We start from the raw sequence: 15,595 nt of genomic DNA, 5'->3' as shown, positions 1-15,595 counted from the left end.
ACTATCTTGGAGAGCATCCAATAAGGCTTCAAGATCTATAGGCAAATTCCATTCTGCAGGTTGGGACCTCTATTACAAAACCTTGTTACTTAAAGAGAGAATGCGGGGGATAGGGGTGGGGGTGGGGAGGCAATCTCACATTCACAGGCACATGTGATGAAAGCAAGGCAAAGCCCAGGCTTGAAGGGAAGAAAATCTCCTGCACATCCAAGGCACACACTCCTTTTAGCGTTTCTCTCTTAATTGTTTCTTTTTTTTTTACAGATCAACTTTGCCTACAACTAAAAAGTTAATGGTGATGCATCTACCCTGAATGCTTCTTCCTAGAATTCGCTGGAAGCCAGCAGCACCCAGAGCCACGCCCGCTGTCTGCATACCCACCCTCCCGGCAGTACTGTCACCAGCCAGGGCTGAGCTGTGCTCGCTTGGTGAGGCAGGATGCATTGTGTGCAAATGACAGCGCTCTAGAAACAAGTCCACTTTTATTATTTATTTATTATTATTAGTGTCAGGTATATTAGCACAATGGTTAGGCCTTTACACAATTTATGAAGTTATTCCCCCAATTTCCCTTGTACCCATCTGGCACTATACTTAGCTATTGCAATATTATTGACTGTATTCCTTAGGTTGTACTCTAACCCTGTGACTGTTCTGTAACTGCTAATTTGTACTTCTCCATCCCTTCACCTTTTATACCCTTTCCCCAACCTCCTTCCCCTCTGGTAATCACCAGCTTGTTCTCCGTATCTGTGAGTCTGTTTTCATTTTGTTTGTTCATTCTTTTGTTCCTTAGATTCTGCATATAAGTGAAATCATATGGAAGCAACCCTAAGTTCCCATCAAGAGACAACTGAATAAAGAAGTTATGGTACATATATACAATGGAATATTATTCAGCCATAAAAAATGAAATTATACCATTTACTACGATAAGGATGGAGAATATTATGCTGAGTGAAATAAGTTAGAGAAAGGCAACAAGTCCACTTTTAAAGGCAGAAGAAAGGATCTTCTTGTTCACTGTGCAGCATCCAGGGTTACTCTGGCTAGACCTCAATGTCTCATCCCAAAAAGCACCATTTGCCCATATACTACAGCAATAGAATGAAAGAAGCTTGCTCCTTTCAAATAGGAATTTGCTCTAGTTGGAGGGAATATGATGAGCCAAGTGAGTAGAGAGAAAACAATTCAGGCCGAGGCTCACTTCCTTCTGCAGGACAGAAAAAACAAGTTTAAGGAGCAAGTTGAGAGGATGATATGGATATGTCCTCTCCATCAACATTCCCCTGCTCCTGATCTCATTTGGATCTGGGGCCTTAAATGCCATCTACACGCTGACGCTCAAATTGACATCTCTAGACCAGACCGGATCTGCTGAACTCCAGATTCACACAGCCTACTAGCTAGTCAATACCTCCATTTGCTTAACGAGCATCTCAAACTTAGCATGTCCAGAATTAACCACCAATCCGCCTCCCCAAGCCCCAACGCAAGGCCTACTCCATTCCAATCCTCAGAACAGCATCCCTTCTAGGATCTAAACTTTGCAGCCATCTTTGACTCTGCTTTTTCTTTCACCCCACGTGCAACCTATCAGTGAATTGTGTTGTACTTTTAATTAGATCTGGAAGCAGATCATTCTCACTCCTTATCGTACAAGCCATATGTGATTATTAATATTAAAATTCAAGTTAATAACAATTAAAAAATTGAAACAGATGAAAAAAGTACGTCTCAAGTGAGAATTCCTAGGAAAACTATAGCAAAAATTAAATTTAAAAATTCAATTTCTTACTCACACTAGTCATATTTCAAGTGCTTATGGGCCACATGGTACAGGACAGTGTGGATACAGAATATTACCATCACTGGGGAGGGCTCTCTTAGTGCTGCTCACTCCTTTTATGATGACTACCCTAGTCTCAGCCACTAACATCTCTTGCCTGGATGATGTGATAGCCTCTTAGTTGGTCTTGCTTCCTCAGGCTTCGCAACACAGCAGCCAGAGTAATCCTTTTGAAACACCTATGCTCAGAGATATTGAAAAGCTCCCACATATGTTTCTCAGAGAAGAAGCAAAGTACCCAGAATGGCGAGCAATGCCTTACCAGCTCTGGTCACTTTTACCTATCTCACCTCGTCTCCCAGTCTTCTCCTTGCTTTCTCTGCCACAGCCACACTGGCTACCTGCTGCTCCTTCTCAAGTCTTCAGTACTAGCTGTTCCTTCTGCCAAGAATGCTTTTCCCCTAGATATCTTCATGGCTCACTCCCTCTCTTCCTTCGACTCGCTACTCAAACATCACCTTCTCAGTCAGGCTTGTTCCAAATGCTCTGATTAAGTTTTAACATCTCCCTGCCTTCACCACCACCTTCCCAGCCCTCCTGCTCTCCCGCACCATACCCAGTTTTACTTTTTTTCCCTGTAGCACTTATCTCCTTTCAACAAACTAGATACATTAATAGTTTATTATACATCTTGTTTACTGTCTGGCAGAGATCTTTGTCCATTTACTCACTCACTGATGGAAAGCAGGTCTAGAGGAGGCTTTCAATACATATTTGTCCAATAAATGTATGGTGTTTTAGAGCTGGAAGGGGCCCTGGAAATCATTCTTGGATGGAGCAATTGAGGGTCAGTGAGGTGAGGTTATTCACTGTGGACCCATGATAGGTTCAAGGAAAGAACCTGGACTAAAAGCTGGACTGACCCTAAGCATTTAACTGGGCAAGCCTCATGAAAATAAACTCCCTTTTCTCTTTATCTGTCACAACCAGAGGGACACTGACCAACAGAGAGCTGATGGGGACAACCACCTAACTAAAATGCCAGGGATGTTTGCCACTTTCTTCTTGGTAAACCTTGGCAGAGTTCAACCATTGATCCTGCTTCTTAATGGCTGGTAGGAAGCAAGGAGCAGAGTGAAGGCTCAGATTAATGGCTATTCATACATGCCACTCTTATGCCCCTGTGTCACAAATGCAAGACACTTGGAAAACTGGAAACACACATGGTGGCTAAATTACATTTTTCCCTAAAGCAACATATCAGTCTTGTTTTAAAAAAGAAAGTCTTGGTTTCATCATATAATTGCTAAGTTAGTATTTGAGAAAAAAAGTAGGTTAGTATGAAAAGAACAACTCTCCAATACATCATTAAAATATTTCTGACAATCCAGAATAGATTAGAAGAAAGTCAGACTCCAGATCACATTTTGTGTTAGGGGTACATCTGTCCTCTTGCATGTGTAAGGAATTGCCATCTGACTATACATATTTTTAAATGCCTCAGGATGATGATTTTTCTACTGCCAATTCTGATTCAAACAGAAATAGTGTGAGGGAGTTTTAACCTCATAAACAGACCTATTCATAATGGCATGGCTAACAGATCCAGAGCTACACAGCACGGTACGAGCAAAGAGCCTGGTAATTCTATCCATGGCTCACTGCATAATTTAACTTGCCAAAGTATGTAATTAAGAACAAAGTTATCTTTATAGTCATTCCTTCATTACTGAGATAACTCAATTGGAGACTTTTTGTGAGATGCCAGATTTAGAAATAAAATCTTTACAGACTGCACTGCAATGTCATGAAGATTATACCAGAAAACAAATTGATGCACGTAGAACAATCTTCTGTATGTGCCAGAAAATGCGATCTCAGAGGAGGGATATATAGCTAAGATGTAAAATAAGTTGGGGGAGAAGCGGAAGCAGAGCACAGTGAAAGGTTTAATCGGCAGCTTCCACAAGAGAGAGGAACTCCGAATGTCCAGTGTGCTCCCCGTGCGTTACCTGGGGTGGCGCTCTTCATTGTTTTCACTAATTTGCCCCTTCCAGCTCCAAAACCATTATTTCCATAGTCCGGGTCACTGTCACTATCACTGCCACCGCTGGCAGAGTACGAACGCATTCTGGGTACCTTGTCCTAAATGGGTAATATGAGACTGTTAAGATTATTCATGCAAATCAAACTTGGGCAGAAAATCCTGTGAGGATGTGAAACAATTCCTATTTGGCTGTTGCTTGTGTACACAGAATGCCATGCCCACTGCCCCACCCCCAAGAGCAACTCAGCTCGGCCTGTCGTCTGTCTTCGGAGCTGGCGCAGTCCACTCAATTACCAGGGCTGCAGAAACAGGCTTGCACTAATGAAGCCATTGCCCATACTCTGCCATTGTCCCAGGCATAGGAAAGTCCCCTATTACCTGCTCTGAATTTTGTACACTTTTTTATAGGGTCATATTTTTCTCAAGTGCCCATTACAGCTGCTGTTCCAAGCTTAATGGCTTATTTATTTAACTGATCTCATCATTGGCTTTCAAGTATTAGAGGGTATGAAAAAATCAACCTTGGGAACAAAAAAGAATAAATGTTTGCGTAATTTATAATTTTCTTCCAGCTCCTGAAAGGATAGGAGCCTTTAGGAAAGTATACAGTTGCTAATCCTATATAATCTTCAAATCTACTGATAATTCACAGGTCCAGGGACGCAATCTCCCCTTTTGCTCACATGCACACTCAGCCTGACCCATCGGGATGTCACTGGTGTGGCGATCATGCAATATGCAGGAATTGCTGAAGATGGTTGAAACTCAATGAACAGTTTTTACCTCTGTGCACACAGGCAGAATACTGGATCTAAGACTGCAACTCTCGTGTTTGGGCCTTTCTTTTATGTTTGCAGACTGCCCTGTCAGAGCCAATTATTTCCCATCTATCCCAGACGGTTCAGGCACAGATGTATAGGATGGGTCTCTAAAGGCTGTTTGGGAGAGTGCCATTTGGTTGGAAATTATAAAAATACATTTCAGAGTATAAGCTTTTTCAGCTGGGGTTATAAATCCAAGCACTTACTCATTTCTATTATTCCTTCATTCACTTACTCATTTACCCACCCATTTAACAGATGCTTATTGAGTATGTACTCTGTGCCAAACAGTATGTTAGGTTCTGGGAGTACAGAGCTCAATACAGGAGATACGAGTAGTCTAGCAAGGATGATGTCCATGAAGCATGACAAGTCTACTGGCTATGGTTCCAGGGGCGCCCCATGTCTAGAGTCCCTGCAGGACCCCAGTAACACATTCTGGGTATGATGAGATGCATTTTTCCATCCCTCTATTCAACAAACACTAATTGAAATGGGCGCTGTGCTGAGTACTGAAAATATAAAGCTAATTCTTGCTTCAAACTTTCCCTCCCTGGCAGTCAATGAAGCAGAGTTCTAAGTTCCAAGCCACAGTGGTGATTCTTACAAGACAGGGCAGGATTTCCAATGGGCAGAGCTGGTGGAAGATGATGAGGAAAAGGACCCCAGAAAGGTACGTGTTTTGGGGGATGTGAACGTTGGATGAGGAGCGCACTGCCATCACAGGTAGAGGGGACATATCCCTCCTGCTCAGCAGTGAGTAATTCTCTTTCTTGGAATTACCCAAACCTCTTTGCCACTGTCATCATCTGTTGTTTCTGAACGATTTCCTAGCTCAATTTTGGGTGTCTTTTAGGGGTTTCTCCATAATGTTGGGATTGGGAGAGCCAAGGCAGCAAAAGCAGAAAGGGTCAAGGAAGGGCTGGGAAGCTCTGGTAATTGGTCCCTACATCCTTCCTCCTGCCCTTCTTACTGCCGGGCACCAACAAATACCCTGAGGTGAGCCAGCACCAGGACAAGTTGAGGGATAGTGAACAGGTTGACTATGGCCCAAGTAATCAGCTGGCATTGGTAAACAGGATGGGGTGCAGGAGAGAAAAGCAAGTAACCCGAGGAATGACTTAAGAGTCCCTGAGTCATGAGCCCTTCCCTAGGTCCAGGTGCACACCAGGAGGCCTGTGTGTGCCATCTCAGGGTAGATGAAGAACCCAAATGATAAGGATAGAAGAAATGAGGGTCTCACTGTCTCTGGCAAGTCGGAGGGCTCAGTCTATTCATCCCCAAAAGGAGTCTAATTATACCTGCTTTACCCATCTCATAGGAACAAAGTAAAGGTTAAAGTAACTGAGGAGATAATGAAAAAATATCATCAAATCACTTTAAATGGGGCTCTTATGACTTGGGAGAGAGAATGCCTGTTCTACAACGTCTTACCAGGGCAGAGTATCCACACCTCGAGAATCGTGGTGCAGATCCATGGAGGCACTTTGAATTCTGCTCCTGAACCTATGGTGTTACTTACTAATTCAGGAAAAAAGGTGAGCCTCGAGCCTGGGCTTTTAGTTACTGAACGGACAAAAAAAAATTTGACTTAAATCAATCACAAAAGTGTTTAAGGAGTTCACCATCAGGATTAACAGGTGGAAGGCGTCTTCCTGTCGGCCATCCCTTACCTGGGTCTCCCCAGAGGGGTCTTCACCTCCCCAGTTTTGAAGCAGCTCCCTTTCCATTGTGTCTTCAGCATATTTGAATGACGAACAAGTCTGAGGCCTTGGCTCTGCTTCATTCTGCATTGGGGAATTGATTTTTCCTAAATGAGGAAATGTATATAAAAATCATAATCGGTTTTTTTCAACTCTTTACAAGTTCAGGTAGGAGGATGGAGAAGAAAATCAGAAATAATAAGAAAAAGTCCAAATAGAATGAAAGCTGCTTTTCCTAACATTCTGTCCCCTGTGCTAACAGATGCAGTTGAATTAATTATGTATAGCCATAGAGGATGGCCACCTTGGAGGCCTGAAGGCAAACTGTCCTTGGACCACTTTTCCACAAAACATCGGTAGTTTTTTCATATGAGAAAAGGTTCAGTGGGCAAACTGGGAAACATTGATTATTTCTCGAATAGTGCTTGTCATCAAATAAAAACCAAGTTTCCTTGTTTAGAGGGTTTCTCAGAGCCTTCATGGTGCTAATGGGAATTGTCATAATTTCTAAAGGGAGGATGTAAATTTTCAGCCTTTCCCAAGTGCATTTGAGAAGGGGACCCTTATTTTCCTAAAATACCTGTGAAGGTCATTTTAAATAATGTGGCTTGGGAAATTTTTCTCAGAGGCCCTTAGAGACCTTGCAGGGTAGTACTTCTTAAGCTCTGATTTGCATGTACATCAGCTGAGCTTTTGTTAATTGCAGATTTTTCTTTAGTAGGTTTGGGGTCTGAGATTCTGCATTTCTGACAAGTTCCCAGATGATGCCAATGATGCTGGCCCACGGATCACATTTTGAGTAGTGAGGATGTAATTAACAGAACGATTAAAGGATGTTCCTCCATTACCCACAATAGTAGATTAACGTGCAAAGTATATTCTTTCTCACGCCAGAAAGGAGAATTGCTGTTATTATCCTCCAGCCTCAATGATTATCAACAGGACATGCTGTGATAGCCTCTCAACAGCGTTTTGCTGTGAGCAGAAGCAAAATAATTATATTTTCATCAACAGTCTGAGATTTGCACAGTTATTTCCATTTTTGATATGAGGATAAGAGAAAAAAACAATTCAAATGAATACATTAAATAGAAAGTGACTGCTCTAAACCGTTTGCCTTTTGTTCCAGCTAATTCCCCATTTCTGAGTTTTTAAAATGAGTAACCAATGGCCACAGAGAAAAAAGAAGCCTTGGAAAGATGGCCCTGCCTCTGGAGCAGGTGTCTCCAACTTCAGATCGGTACCGGTCAGTGGCCTGTTAGGAACCGGGCCGCACAGCAGGAGGTGAGAGGCGGGGAGTGAGAGCAGCTTCATCTGTATTTTCAACCGCTCCCTAGAGCTGGTATCACTGCCTCAGCTCCATCTCAGGTCATTAGGCATTAGATTCTCACAGAAGCACCGGTTCCTGGGGCCAAAAAGGTTGGGGACCGCTGCTCTGGAGCATGGTCACAATATCATTTGGTGGACAGAAAGCTTTAGGATGGGTGACACAAAAAAATTTCCTGCAGCGTGTTGACCTCACTCTCTACCACATACTATTTTTTTTACAACTCTTCATGACAATTTAATTAAGGCACAAACCTTAGAAAACCGGTGCAGTGAATATTAGCAGCAAGATCAGAACAATCTCCTTCCTATCCCCTTCCTATGAAGCAATTCAAGGCTTGCGGTTTCTATTCAATTTGTTATAATGACAGTGTTTAATCATGGAGTCTAGTCGGCAACTTGCCGCTGAATTGAGGCCATACATGTGACTATTCAAGCATGGGGCACATAATCTATAACTAGGATTTCACCCCTGAATCTCTGGAGGCTGTGTCATTAATTAACAATGCATTTATTTTAATACGCATTCCAGCTTTCTAAAATGTAGCCTTGGCTTGAAATGAGCAGAAGTTTGTGATGAAACATTCATGGCAGTTAGTATTACGGTATGAGGGAAGAACTCAGCCCTGGGGATAGCCCAATCACGGTTATTCGAAGATGTTTAATTAAAAGTCTTCTAATTTCTCAGAAGTCTATAGTATAATCTCTACTTGTGGCTCCTTTCTAATCATCAAATCATAAATGAAAGTCTTTAGAGTCCTATTTTATATGCTTATGTATGTCATAAATGCAACATAAACCATACAAGTTAAAATTTATGTAGTGCCATCCTGAGCTGTAAAAAATAGTTTTAATCTTGAAGGAACAATAAAAAAAACTTCGACCCTTAGCCCGGGCCTAACTTTAATCATGAAAGCTCGTTTCAGTTGACTGCAACCAAAGATAACATTTCTCGGTGGGAAGGCTCTCTCCATTCTGTTGCAGTTAATGCACAGTCTACTGCTGACGTTTCAAACTAAGTTTTTTATAGTTCGACATATAAATATATTTGAACAAGATAGGATTATGTCAGAAAACATAGGTTTCTCACTGGACGGCAAACAACATTTCAGTTAAATTTATGTCTTGAACCTAAATTGGTTTATATTCAGAGTTAAGTTTAAAAGATCAAAGCAAAGCCCCATGTGTATGTCGTGTTTTTTTTCTCAATCAAATTACATACTATATACCTGTGCTTACATGCTTCTTTTATATATGTATACACTCCTTAATATAATGTCTTAAGAGTAGACAATGTTTACTGCTTTTTACTTTTCTCTTGAGGACATAAGGATTTTCATGCATCTACATTTCTACTGGGCAGAGGTCACTCACTGACCTCCTGGTAGAAACCTTTTCTACTGCTTGTTTCCTATTTTGTTAGCAAGTGCATTATTTGGGTGAGAAAACAATCTAATTTGGAAAGTAACAGGCGTTTTACCTGAGGAGGCTGGTTTTGGGAGGCGACTTTGAAGAGGTCGCATCCCCCCGGCAACCATGATGGGGTCAGATGTGGAATGAACAATGGCAGTGTCTGCCAAGCCCTGGCTATCAGCTGAGGAAGGCACTTCTCGTTCAAGGGTCTGGGCTCTGATGGAAGGAGCTGCGCAAAGGGCTGCAGGAGACAGAATGGGCTCAGTGTCCTCTGTGGAGTCTGCTTGACACAGGTACCGTCCCGTTGAGCGACTCCCCGCGTCTGGGAGTGGGAAGGTTCCGATCCCACTGTCCAGTGTTCTCATCTGGCAGTTTGATTCTAGACACAGAAACATAGTAAGGATCAGAGATGGCTCTCACAGAAAGATAAAAGGGTCATGGGCATTTGGATCTGATCTGGAGGAGAGGGGACATCTAGAAGGAAGAAATCCTATTCGTGATATAGTAAATTTCCAGAAAGTGGCATGAAACCGGCATTTAATTGAACATGAAAATATTCCCTTCACATAATATAAGGTAAGAAGTCCAGCAGTTACTGACAGAAAAGGCACATGTGCAATATATACTCTGGAAGGCTCTCTGGAGCTATAACAGAAAAGCAACAGTCATTAGAGAATAAAAATTATTTTTGATCACCCTTATTTCAATTGGGAATCATGTGACTTCAACCAATTAAGTAAAATTTATTAACTAAAAGTAATAAGCATATCTAACAAATCAATATCCTAACAAAGATAATTGTGCATTTCTTGCATGATTCATCACTCATTCTGCTAAGTCTGTGACCTCTCAATTGGACTATGAGGACAAGTAATTCTATAAGGGTCATCCCAAAAGTTACCTTATAGGTGGAACGTCACTTATCATGTGGGCTTCATTTGACCCAATTGCCATTTCAAGTCTTATTGAGAAGACTATAAAGCTATGTTCTTTCACTTTACGCAATGACAAAACTCATCAGGACTTTTTGGATTTCTTGTCATTCCCAGGGATTCCACTAGTCCCTAAAACAAATTAAGTTGATTCCACCATACTTGTGCGACATAGTCTGCTAATGATATCTCATTAGCTGAAAAAAATATTACATATTTTTTATAACTGAAAAAAATAACTGAAAAATAATATTACATATTTAATTTCTGAAATGGTGGTATGGTTTATCCAAGCCAATGCGACAGCTCCCAAGATCCGCTTGTCACTCAAAAATCTCCTGTTTATATGCAAATCTTAGAATGAAACATCCTTAGTAAAGTTTATATCAGCATCTTTTAAGTTTAGGACTAAGAAGTGCAACTCAGCACCATGTTAGATGCAATGGGGAATATAATAGGATATGAGTAATCCTTGTATCAGTTGGCTCAATAGCTAACATTTTGGTGGTGCTTCATGGAACAGTGGCTTGGACTGTGGTATCTGCCAATAACTAATTATATGAACTCTTGCACAAGACCTGTGATCTCTTGAGTTCTCAGATTCCTTATAGGGTTGCTGTGAGGATAAAAATATGTTCATTATCAAATCTCTAGAATTTAGAATGACACCTAGCATAGCCGAAAGAATGAAATAATGAATGGCAACATATACAAAATGCTTAGTATATTTATTAGGTATTAATAGATATATGATAGGTAAATAGTTTATCTTTAAGTAACTTTCTTATGCAATCTCCTTTTATACTCAGCAATTAGTATTTGAACTTCAGAATCTGCCCCCACTCCCATCCCTGGACACCTCTTTGCTCTGAGTGACTAGTAGAAATCTGAGAGTTTTCTAATACTAAGATAAAAGCAAAGGGGCTGCATAGAGAGTTGGCTTTTGTAGATTCTAGTAGGTTTGGTGCTTAGTTTTGAAAGCACTAGAAAAATGAGGTCCCTGTCAAAAGAGAGGCTTCAGTCTCCAAAGTGATATTTAGTAGGGGGATGGTAGTTAGCCCCTCTACAGTATGGTACCATTTAGCCATCTCATGTACTGTAGAATATCAGAGACCGGTCAAGGACTGCAGGAGCCCTGAATCATATGGCTATGGTCTGAGATCTTTCCCAGGATCATGAGGGCTAAGTTTTAGCCCCATTCATTTCAGGGCTTCCACCTAGTCAGCTTTACTCTCAACCAGCTTTACAGATTATTTGTCTTCTCTATTCATTTCCTCCTAATTAAAGAGAATTAATTGTTACAGAATGGCGTTTTTGAGAAATGATCAGCTGTTTGCATGGGGAGGTGTTGCCAGGAGAGTTCAAAAAGAAAGATCCTGTTATTCAGAATTCAGTGTCCTTTCTTCATTTTAGACTAGATACACAACACTCAGATTTAGCATGTCCACGTGTTGTACTTGGTGCAATTCTAAATGTCTGAACTCTTTCAGTTTCACAGAAAAGTGAATCTTCATCAGGACCAACTTAGTCTCTGAGGATAGGAATCAAAGATTCATGGCTGTAACAGCTGAGATGGGTTAGTCCCTACATGCCGGGGCTGCCTGCCATAAAAATTTACCCCAATGCACCTTAAGGACGGCCTACCCCTGAACCAAAGAGTGCTCAGCATGGAGGAACGTTGGGGTATCTTCTCTTTTTGTGAAGATAGATTATCAAGTTTGGCTGCTTATTACAGTTACTGGAAGCTCACTGCTTTCTTTGTAACATCTCTCTATTTTCACCACCTAAAGGTAAGAGCTAATTTTTGCCATTTACAAATGAGGAATACTAGCTCAAAAGGTTAAATAACTTGCCCAAGGCCATATGCTATAAAGAGCTTGGATTTGAATCTAGGCTTGCCCTACTGAAATGACCAGGTGCTTAGCCACTGAGCTAAATTGATTCCCTCCAAAAGCACAGGTAAATCCAGAAATGGGGTCCACTCAGTCGATAGCCACTGAGGCAGCCTTGTAAGCAGAAGACTCACAGAATAGTCACTGTTTCTTGGCAAGGTGCCCAACTTCTCCTCTGAAATTGGTGCAGGCTCCTGAATTTTAGCTAATTCTCATGCTCCCTATCCTGAGGTTGGAATCTACAGTCAACAAGTTAGGCATCTAGGCAGTTGCTGCCCCTACTCAGGATGACTATGCACCCTGATCTGAATGGTTCTTGCGAATCACAACTGCCTAGTAACTCTTCCCTGTGCCCTCTTGGATTGTATCTGCAGACTTCCATGTGGCAATTTTTCTGACATTTATTTTACCTCTCTGGGCAATGATAAGTATTGCCTCCATGAGCAGTGTGTTTCTGGCTTTGTCTAAGAACTCTCTCTTCACCAAGTATTTTATGGTTCAGAGAGCACTTATGCCAGTCCTCTCCAACGGAGGCTCAGAAAACAAAGTGAGATTGTTGGTTGCCTTTTCAGTGACTTCTGAGGAAAGATCCTAGACAGCAAAGCCTGCGTATGTTGGCCTGGCTTATCACACTAGGCAGGAAATGCGCGAGGAGGGATCTGGGGTAGAAAAAGTGATGAAGGATGTCTATGTCTGATATCCTTCTGAGAACAACATTTTCTGGTATCTGTCCCTTTAAATTATTTTTCTTTCCTTTCTTTCCCTTCACATTAATGTCACACCAGAATGTATAAAACAAGATTTTTGGTATTCCTGACTGCTCTGATTCTCTGAGAATTGTGTGCACTGACATTAAACACAGAAACCAATTGCTATTAAAGCCATTTTTATTTCTAAAAATTATAGTTACCAAATGTAGTGAATTTGAGGGACTCATTCATAAGTACCTATGAAATGAAGTGTGGACAGTCAGGAACTCAGGCACTGTATGTCAAGTTTCACCCGCAAGCAAATTTCTCCAGAATGCATAAACCTTTGGAAATGGAGCTTATATTGAAAATGCTGACATCTTCTTTATGTAGTTTCTTCAAGGCACTATAAGTTTCTCATAGTTAATAAAAATACTGTAACCTGAAGAAGGGTTAGATATTGTAATTCTGAAGCCAGCATTTTCCTCAGAGAATTATAAGAACTCACAAAATAATTAAATGGCTGTAATAGGAACAAAGTTCAAAGCAGCAAGCCAGTCTTGCATCTCAAATGAATTGATTCGGTCTTGATCTTGACAAGTTTAAGTTCACATTTGTGGCTAGGAGAACACCTGCTAATGAGTTCAAGCTTTAGGTCACTGAATGGACCAGCAGGTTTCATTCTTCTAAGGTCACCAGTTATGTCTCTGACCCTGGTGAGCCCTCCCACCTACTTCTCATTGTCCTATTTGCCTTCTCTCTATCTCTTAAGGTAAGTTCTCACTTATCACCAATTATCTCCAAATATTTCATGAGATGACTTAGCACACTGTCTCCCAGTCCTTTTAAAGTCGTGGCACACATAGAAAATACAGGGCTCAATGAGGAAAACACCGGCTGCCCCAGGACCACTGGCTACCTGAGAGCTGAGGGCTCAATATCTCAGCACACCTGGGATGCATTCAGGGCATGTCAACAGCAGAATGCTACAGACTTTCTTACTTCCAGAGTGGACTCAGGATCTTCTTTAACTCACAGCTCGAATACATTACCCTGCATATCTCTGGTAGGCAAGGAGACAGATACCTTTTTAGTCTCTTAGCAGCCAATATGGGAATTTCTAAGGCCTCGTTTTTTAGGAAAACTGCTGAGAGTGCTTGGATTAGGAATACCATCTGGCATTAGAGCTTCAGTAAAGAGGGAAGTTATCGTGCCTAAGAGGGAGATGAGCAGCCTGAGTGTTCGCAGCCAAAAAGGGTGAGGTTCTGTTTGGGTAGGTGGGTGGATGGCAGAGAAGAAATTTTGGAGAAACATTTCCACCAGGGATTTTTCAACTGTTAACTTAGGGTGCATAATATAAAATCCCCACTCAGCTCATCAATGAGCATCCTCACTTCTGCTCCTTGTACCAGGTACCTTAGCAGGTGGCTTTAGTTTCCTCATCTTAAAATTAGATCATATAACTTTCATCATAGGAGCGCTTTGAGGACTAGAAACAAAGCACGTAATAAAGATAGCATGATGCCTCGAACAGGTATATAGCTATTATTTGGAAAATGGCAATAATTCTCAAAACCAGTGTTATTAGACTGTAAGCACTCTAGGGGCAAACCAAATTTTATTCCTCTCTTTAGTAGCCCCATACCATCCCATTCATGAGTCTGTATTGCCCTTATTCTATAGTAGTAATTATTTGCTGATAGAGCTGATCATAATTATAAACTGATAGAGTAGCTGATTTCTTCTTTATCACCAGTGCTCAGCACAGAGCCTGATACATAGTCTGCTCATTGAGGGTAATGAAAGAATAAGTGGATGAAAAATAGCTCTAATCTTTAGAAAGTTCTTCCCTAAATTAAACTGAATATGAACCTTTCCTTTTGAAATCCCAACCTACTGCTTTTTGTTCTGACTCCAGCAACCAAACAGCTGACTTTCCTCTTCTGTGTAGCTATTTTTCACATACAGCCAGACTTTATTAATTCAGATAGCCAGAAGGATAAGATCATTCAGAATTATTGAATATTCTAGAGACTTATTTCTTAATACTTCTAAACCATTAGATCAAGGGTCAGTGACCAAGATTAAAGATAGCTCCACGAAATGCTGCTTTAGCATCCTCCACAGTCCCTGCCCCCACCTCAAAGCATCACTGGGTCAGAAGGTCCCACATCTAGCAAAAGCCAGTGTGGCATCATTACCCTAGCCTTTATCCCCAGTGATTCTAGATGCCATGCTGAGTGCTGGCATCCCATTTAATATCAACACCCATAGTAGTATAAGAACTAAGTTCTCACGGAGTCAAGTTCCTATGATCCATTTGTAAGGAGTAGATGAGATTTCTCAGTAACTTCTTAGATGTATTTACGGTGAGTTTCTCTTTTAAAACAATTTGTTCTCTTAACTGAGTTACCTATGCTTCTTGCAAACTTGTTTTTTACTATTCTGTTTCATAGGAACATTATCTTTAAAAATAGCTGCAAAGGGACAAGTTTATTTCCAACATTGTTTCAGTTAATATAAATTTCCAAGTTAGTGGAATCTGAATTAGCAATGATTTTGAGTGTTTGGGAAATACCATTAACTATTTTTTTCCTTAGTCTTCTCTTTGACACATTAAAGTGTCTCAATTTTTTCTCACAGATGCTAGCTCATAAATCTTTAATCACTGAATTTGTAAACCAAAATTTTGGTATAATTAATGTATCTGGCCAAAGAGATGATTATATAGGATAGGTTTAAGAAATCCTCATTTGAGTTCTAAGTTCCTTTGTATATTCAGAAGAAAGAAATGAAAAGAGAATAGGCTTCAGAGTTGGAAAGACTAGGCTTGAAGACCTTCTTGGCTACCTGCTAGTTATGTGATAACAAAGGATTTAAAGAAACTATTCTGATCTCGAACCAGGAGTAGATAGAGATGGAGAACAAAAATTATTGTTTTTTGTTTCATATCTTTTAGTAATATTTGATTTTTAAAATGATA

General features: G+C 40.8%; 1 protein-coding gene across 2 annotated transcripts in view; it reads right to left on the bottom strand.

Annotated features, from left to right (window-relative positions):
* The window catches only part of NCKAP5 (NCK associated protein 5), a 720,600-nt gene that overhangs the window by 57,000 nt on the left and 648,005 nt on the right, over positions 1 to 15,595 (bottom strand). For both annotated transcript variants that reach the window (XM_023527517.1, XM_023527518.1), the window contains 3 exons: positions 9,167 to 9,478; positions 6,331 to 6,467; positions 3,802 to 3,934 (listed from right to left, as the gene is read on the bottom strand). In XM_023527517.1, coding sequence (XP_023383285.1) covers positions 3,802 to 3,934; positions 6,331 to 6,467; positions 9,167 to 9,478 — 582 coding nt within the window. The remainder of the gene's footprint in view (positions 1 to 3,801; positions 3,935 to 6,330; positions 6,468 to 9,166; positions 9,479 to 15,595) is intronic.

The sequence above is a fragment of the Pteropus vampyrus genome, unplaced genomic scaffold (assembly GCF_000151845.1).
Source record: "Pteropus vampyrus isolate Shadow unplaced genomic scaffold, Pvam_2.0 Scaffold17, whole genome shotgun sequence".
NCBI lineage: Eukaryota > Metazoa > Chordata > Mammalia > Chiroptera > Pteropodidae > Pteropus > Pteropus vampyrus.
The sequence above is the reverse complement of the archived record's forward strand: the minus strand, read 5'-3'. Positions and strand labels throughout refer to the sequence as shown.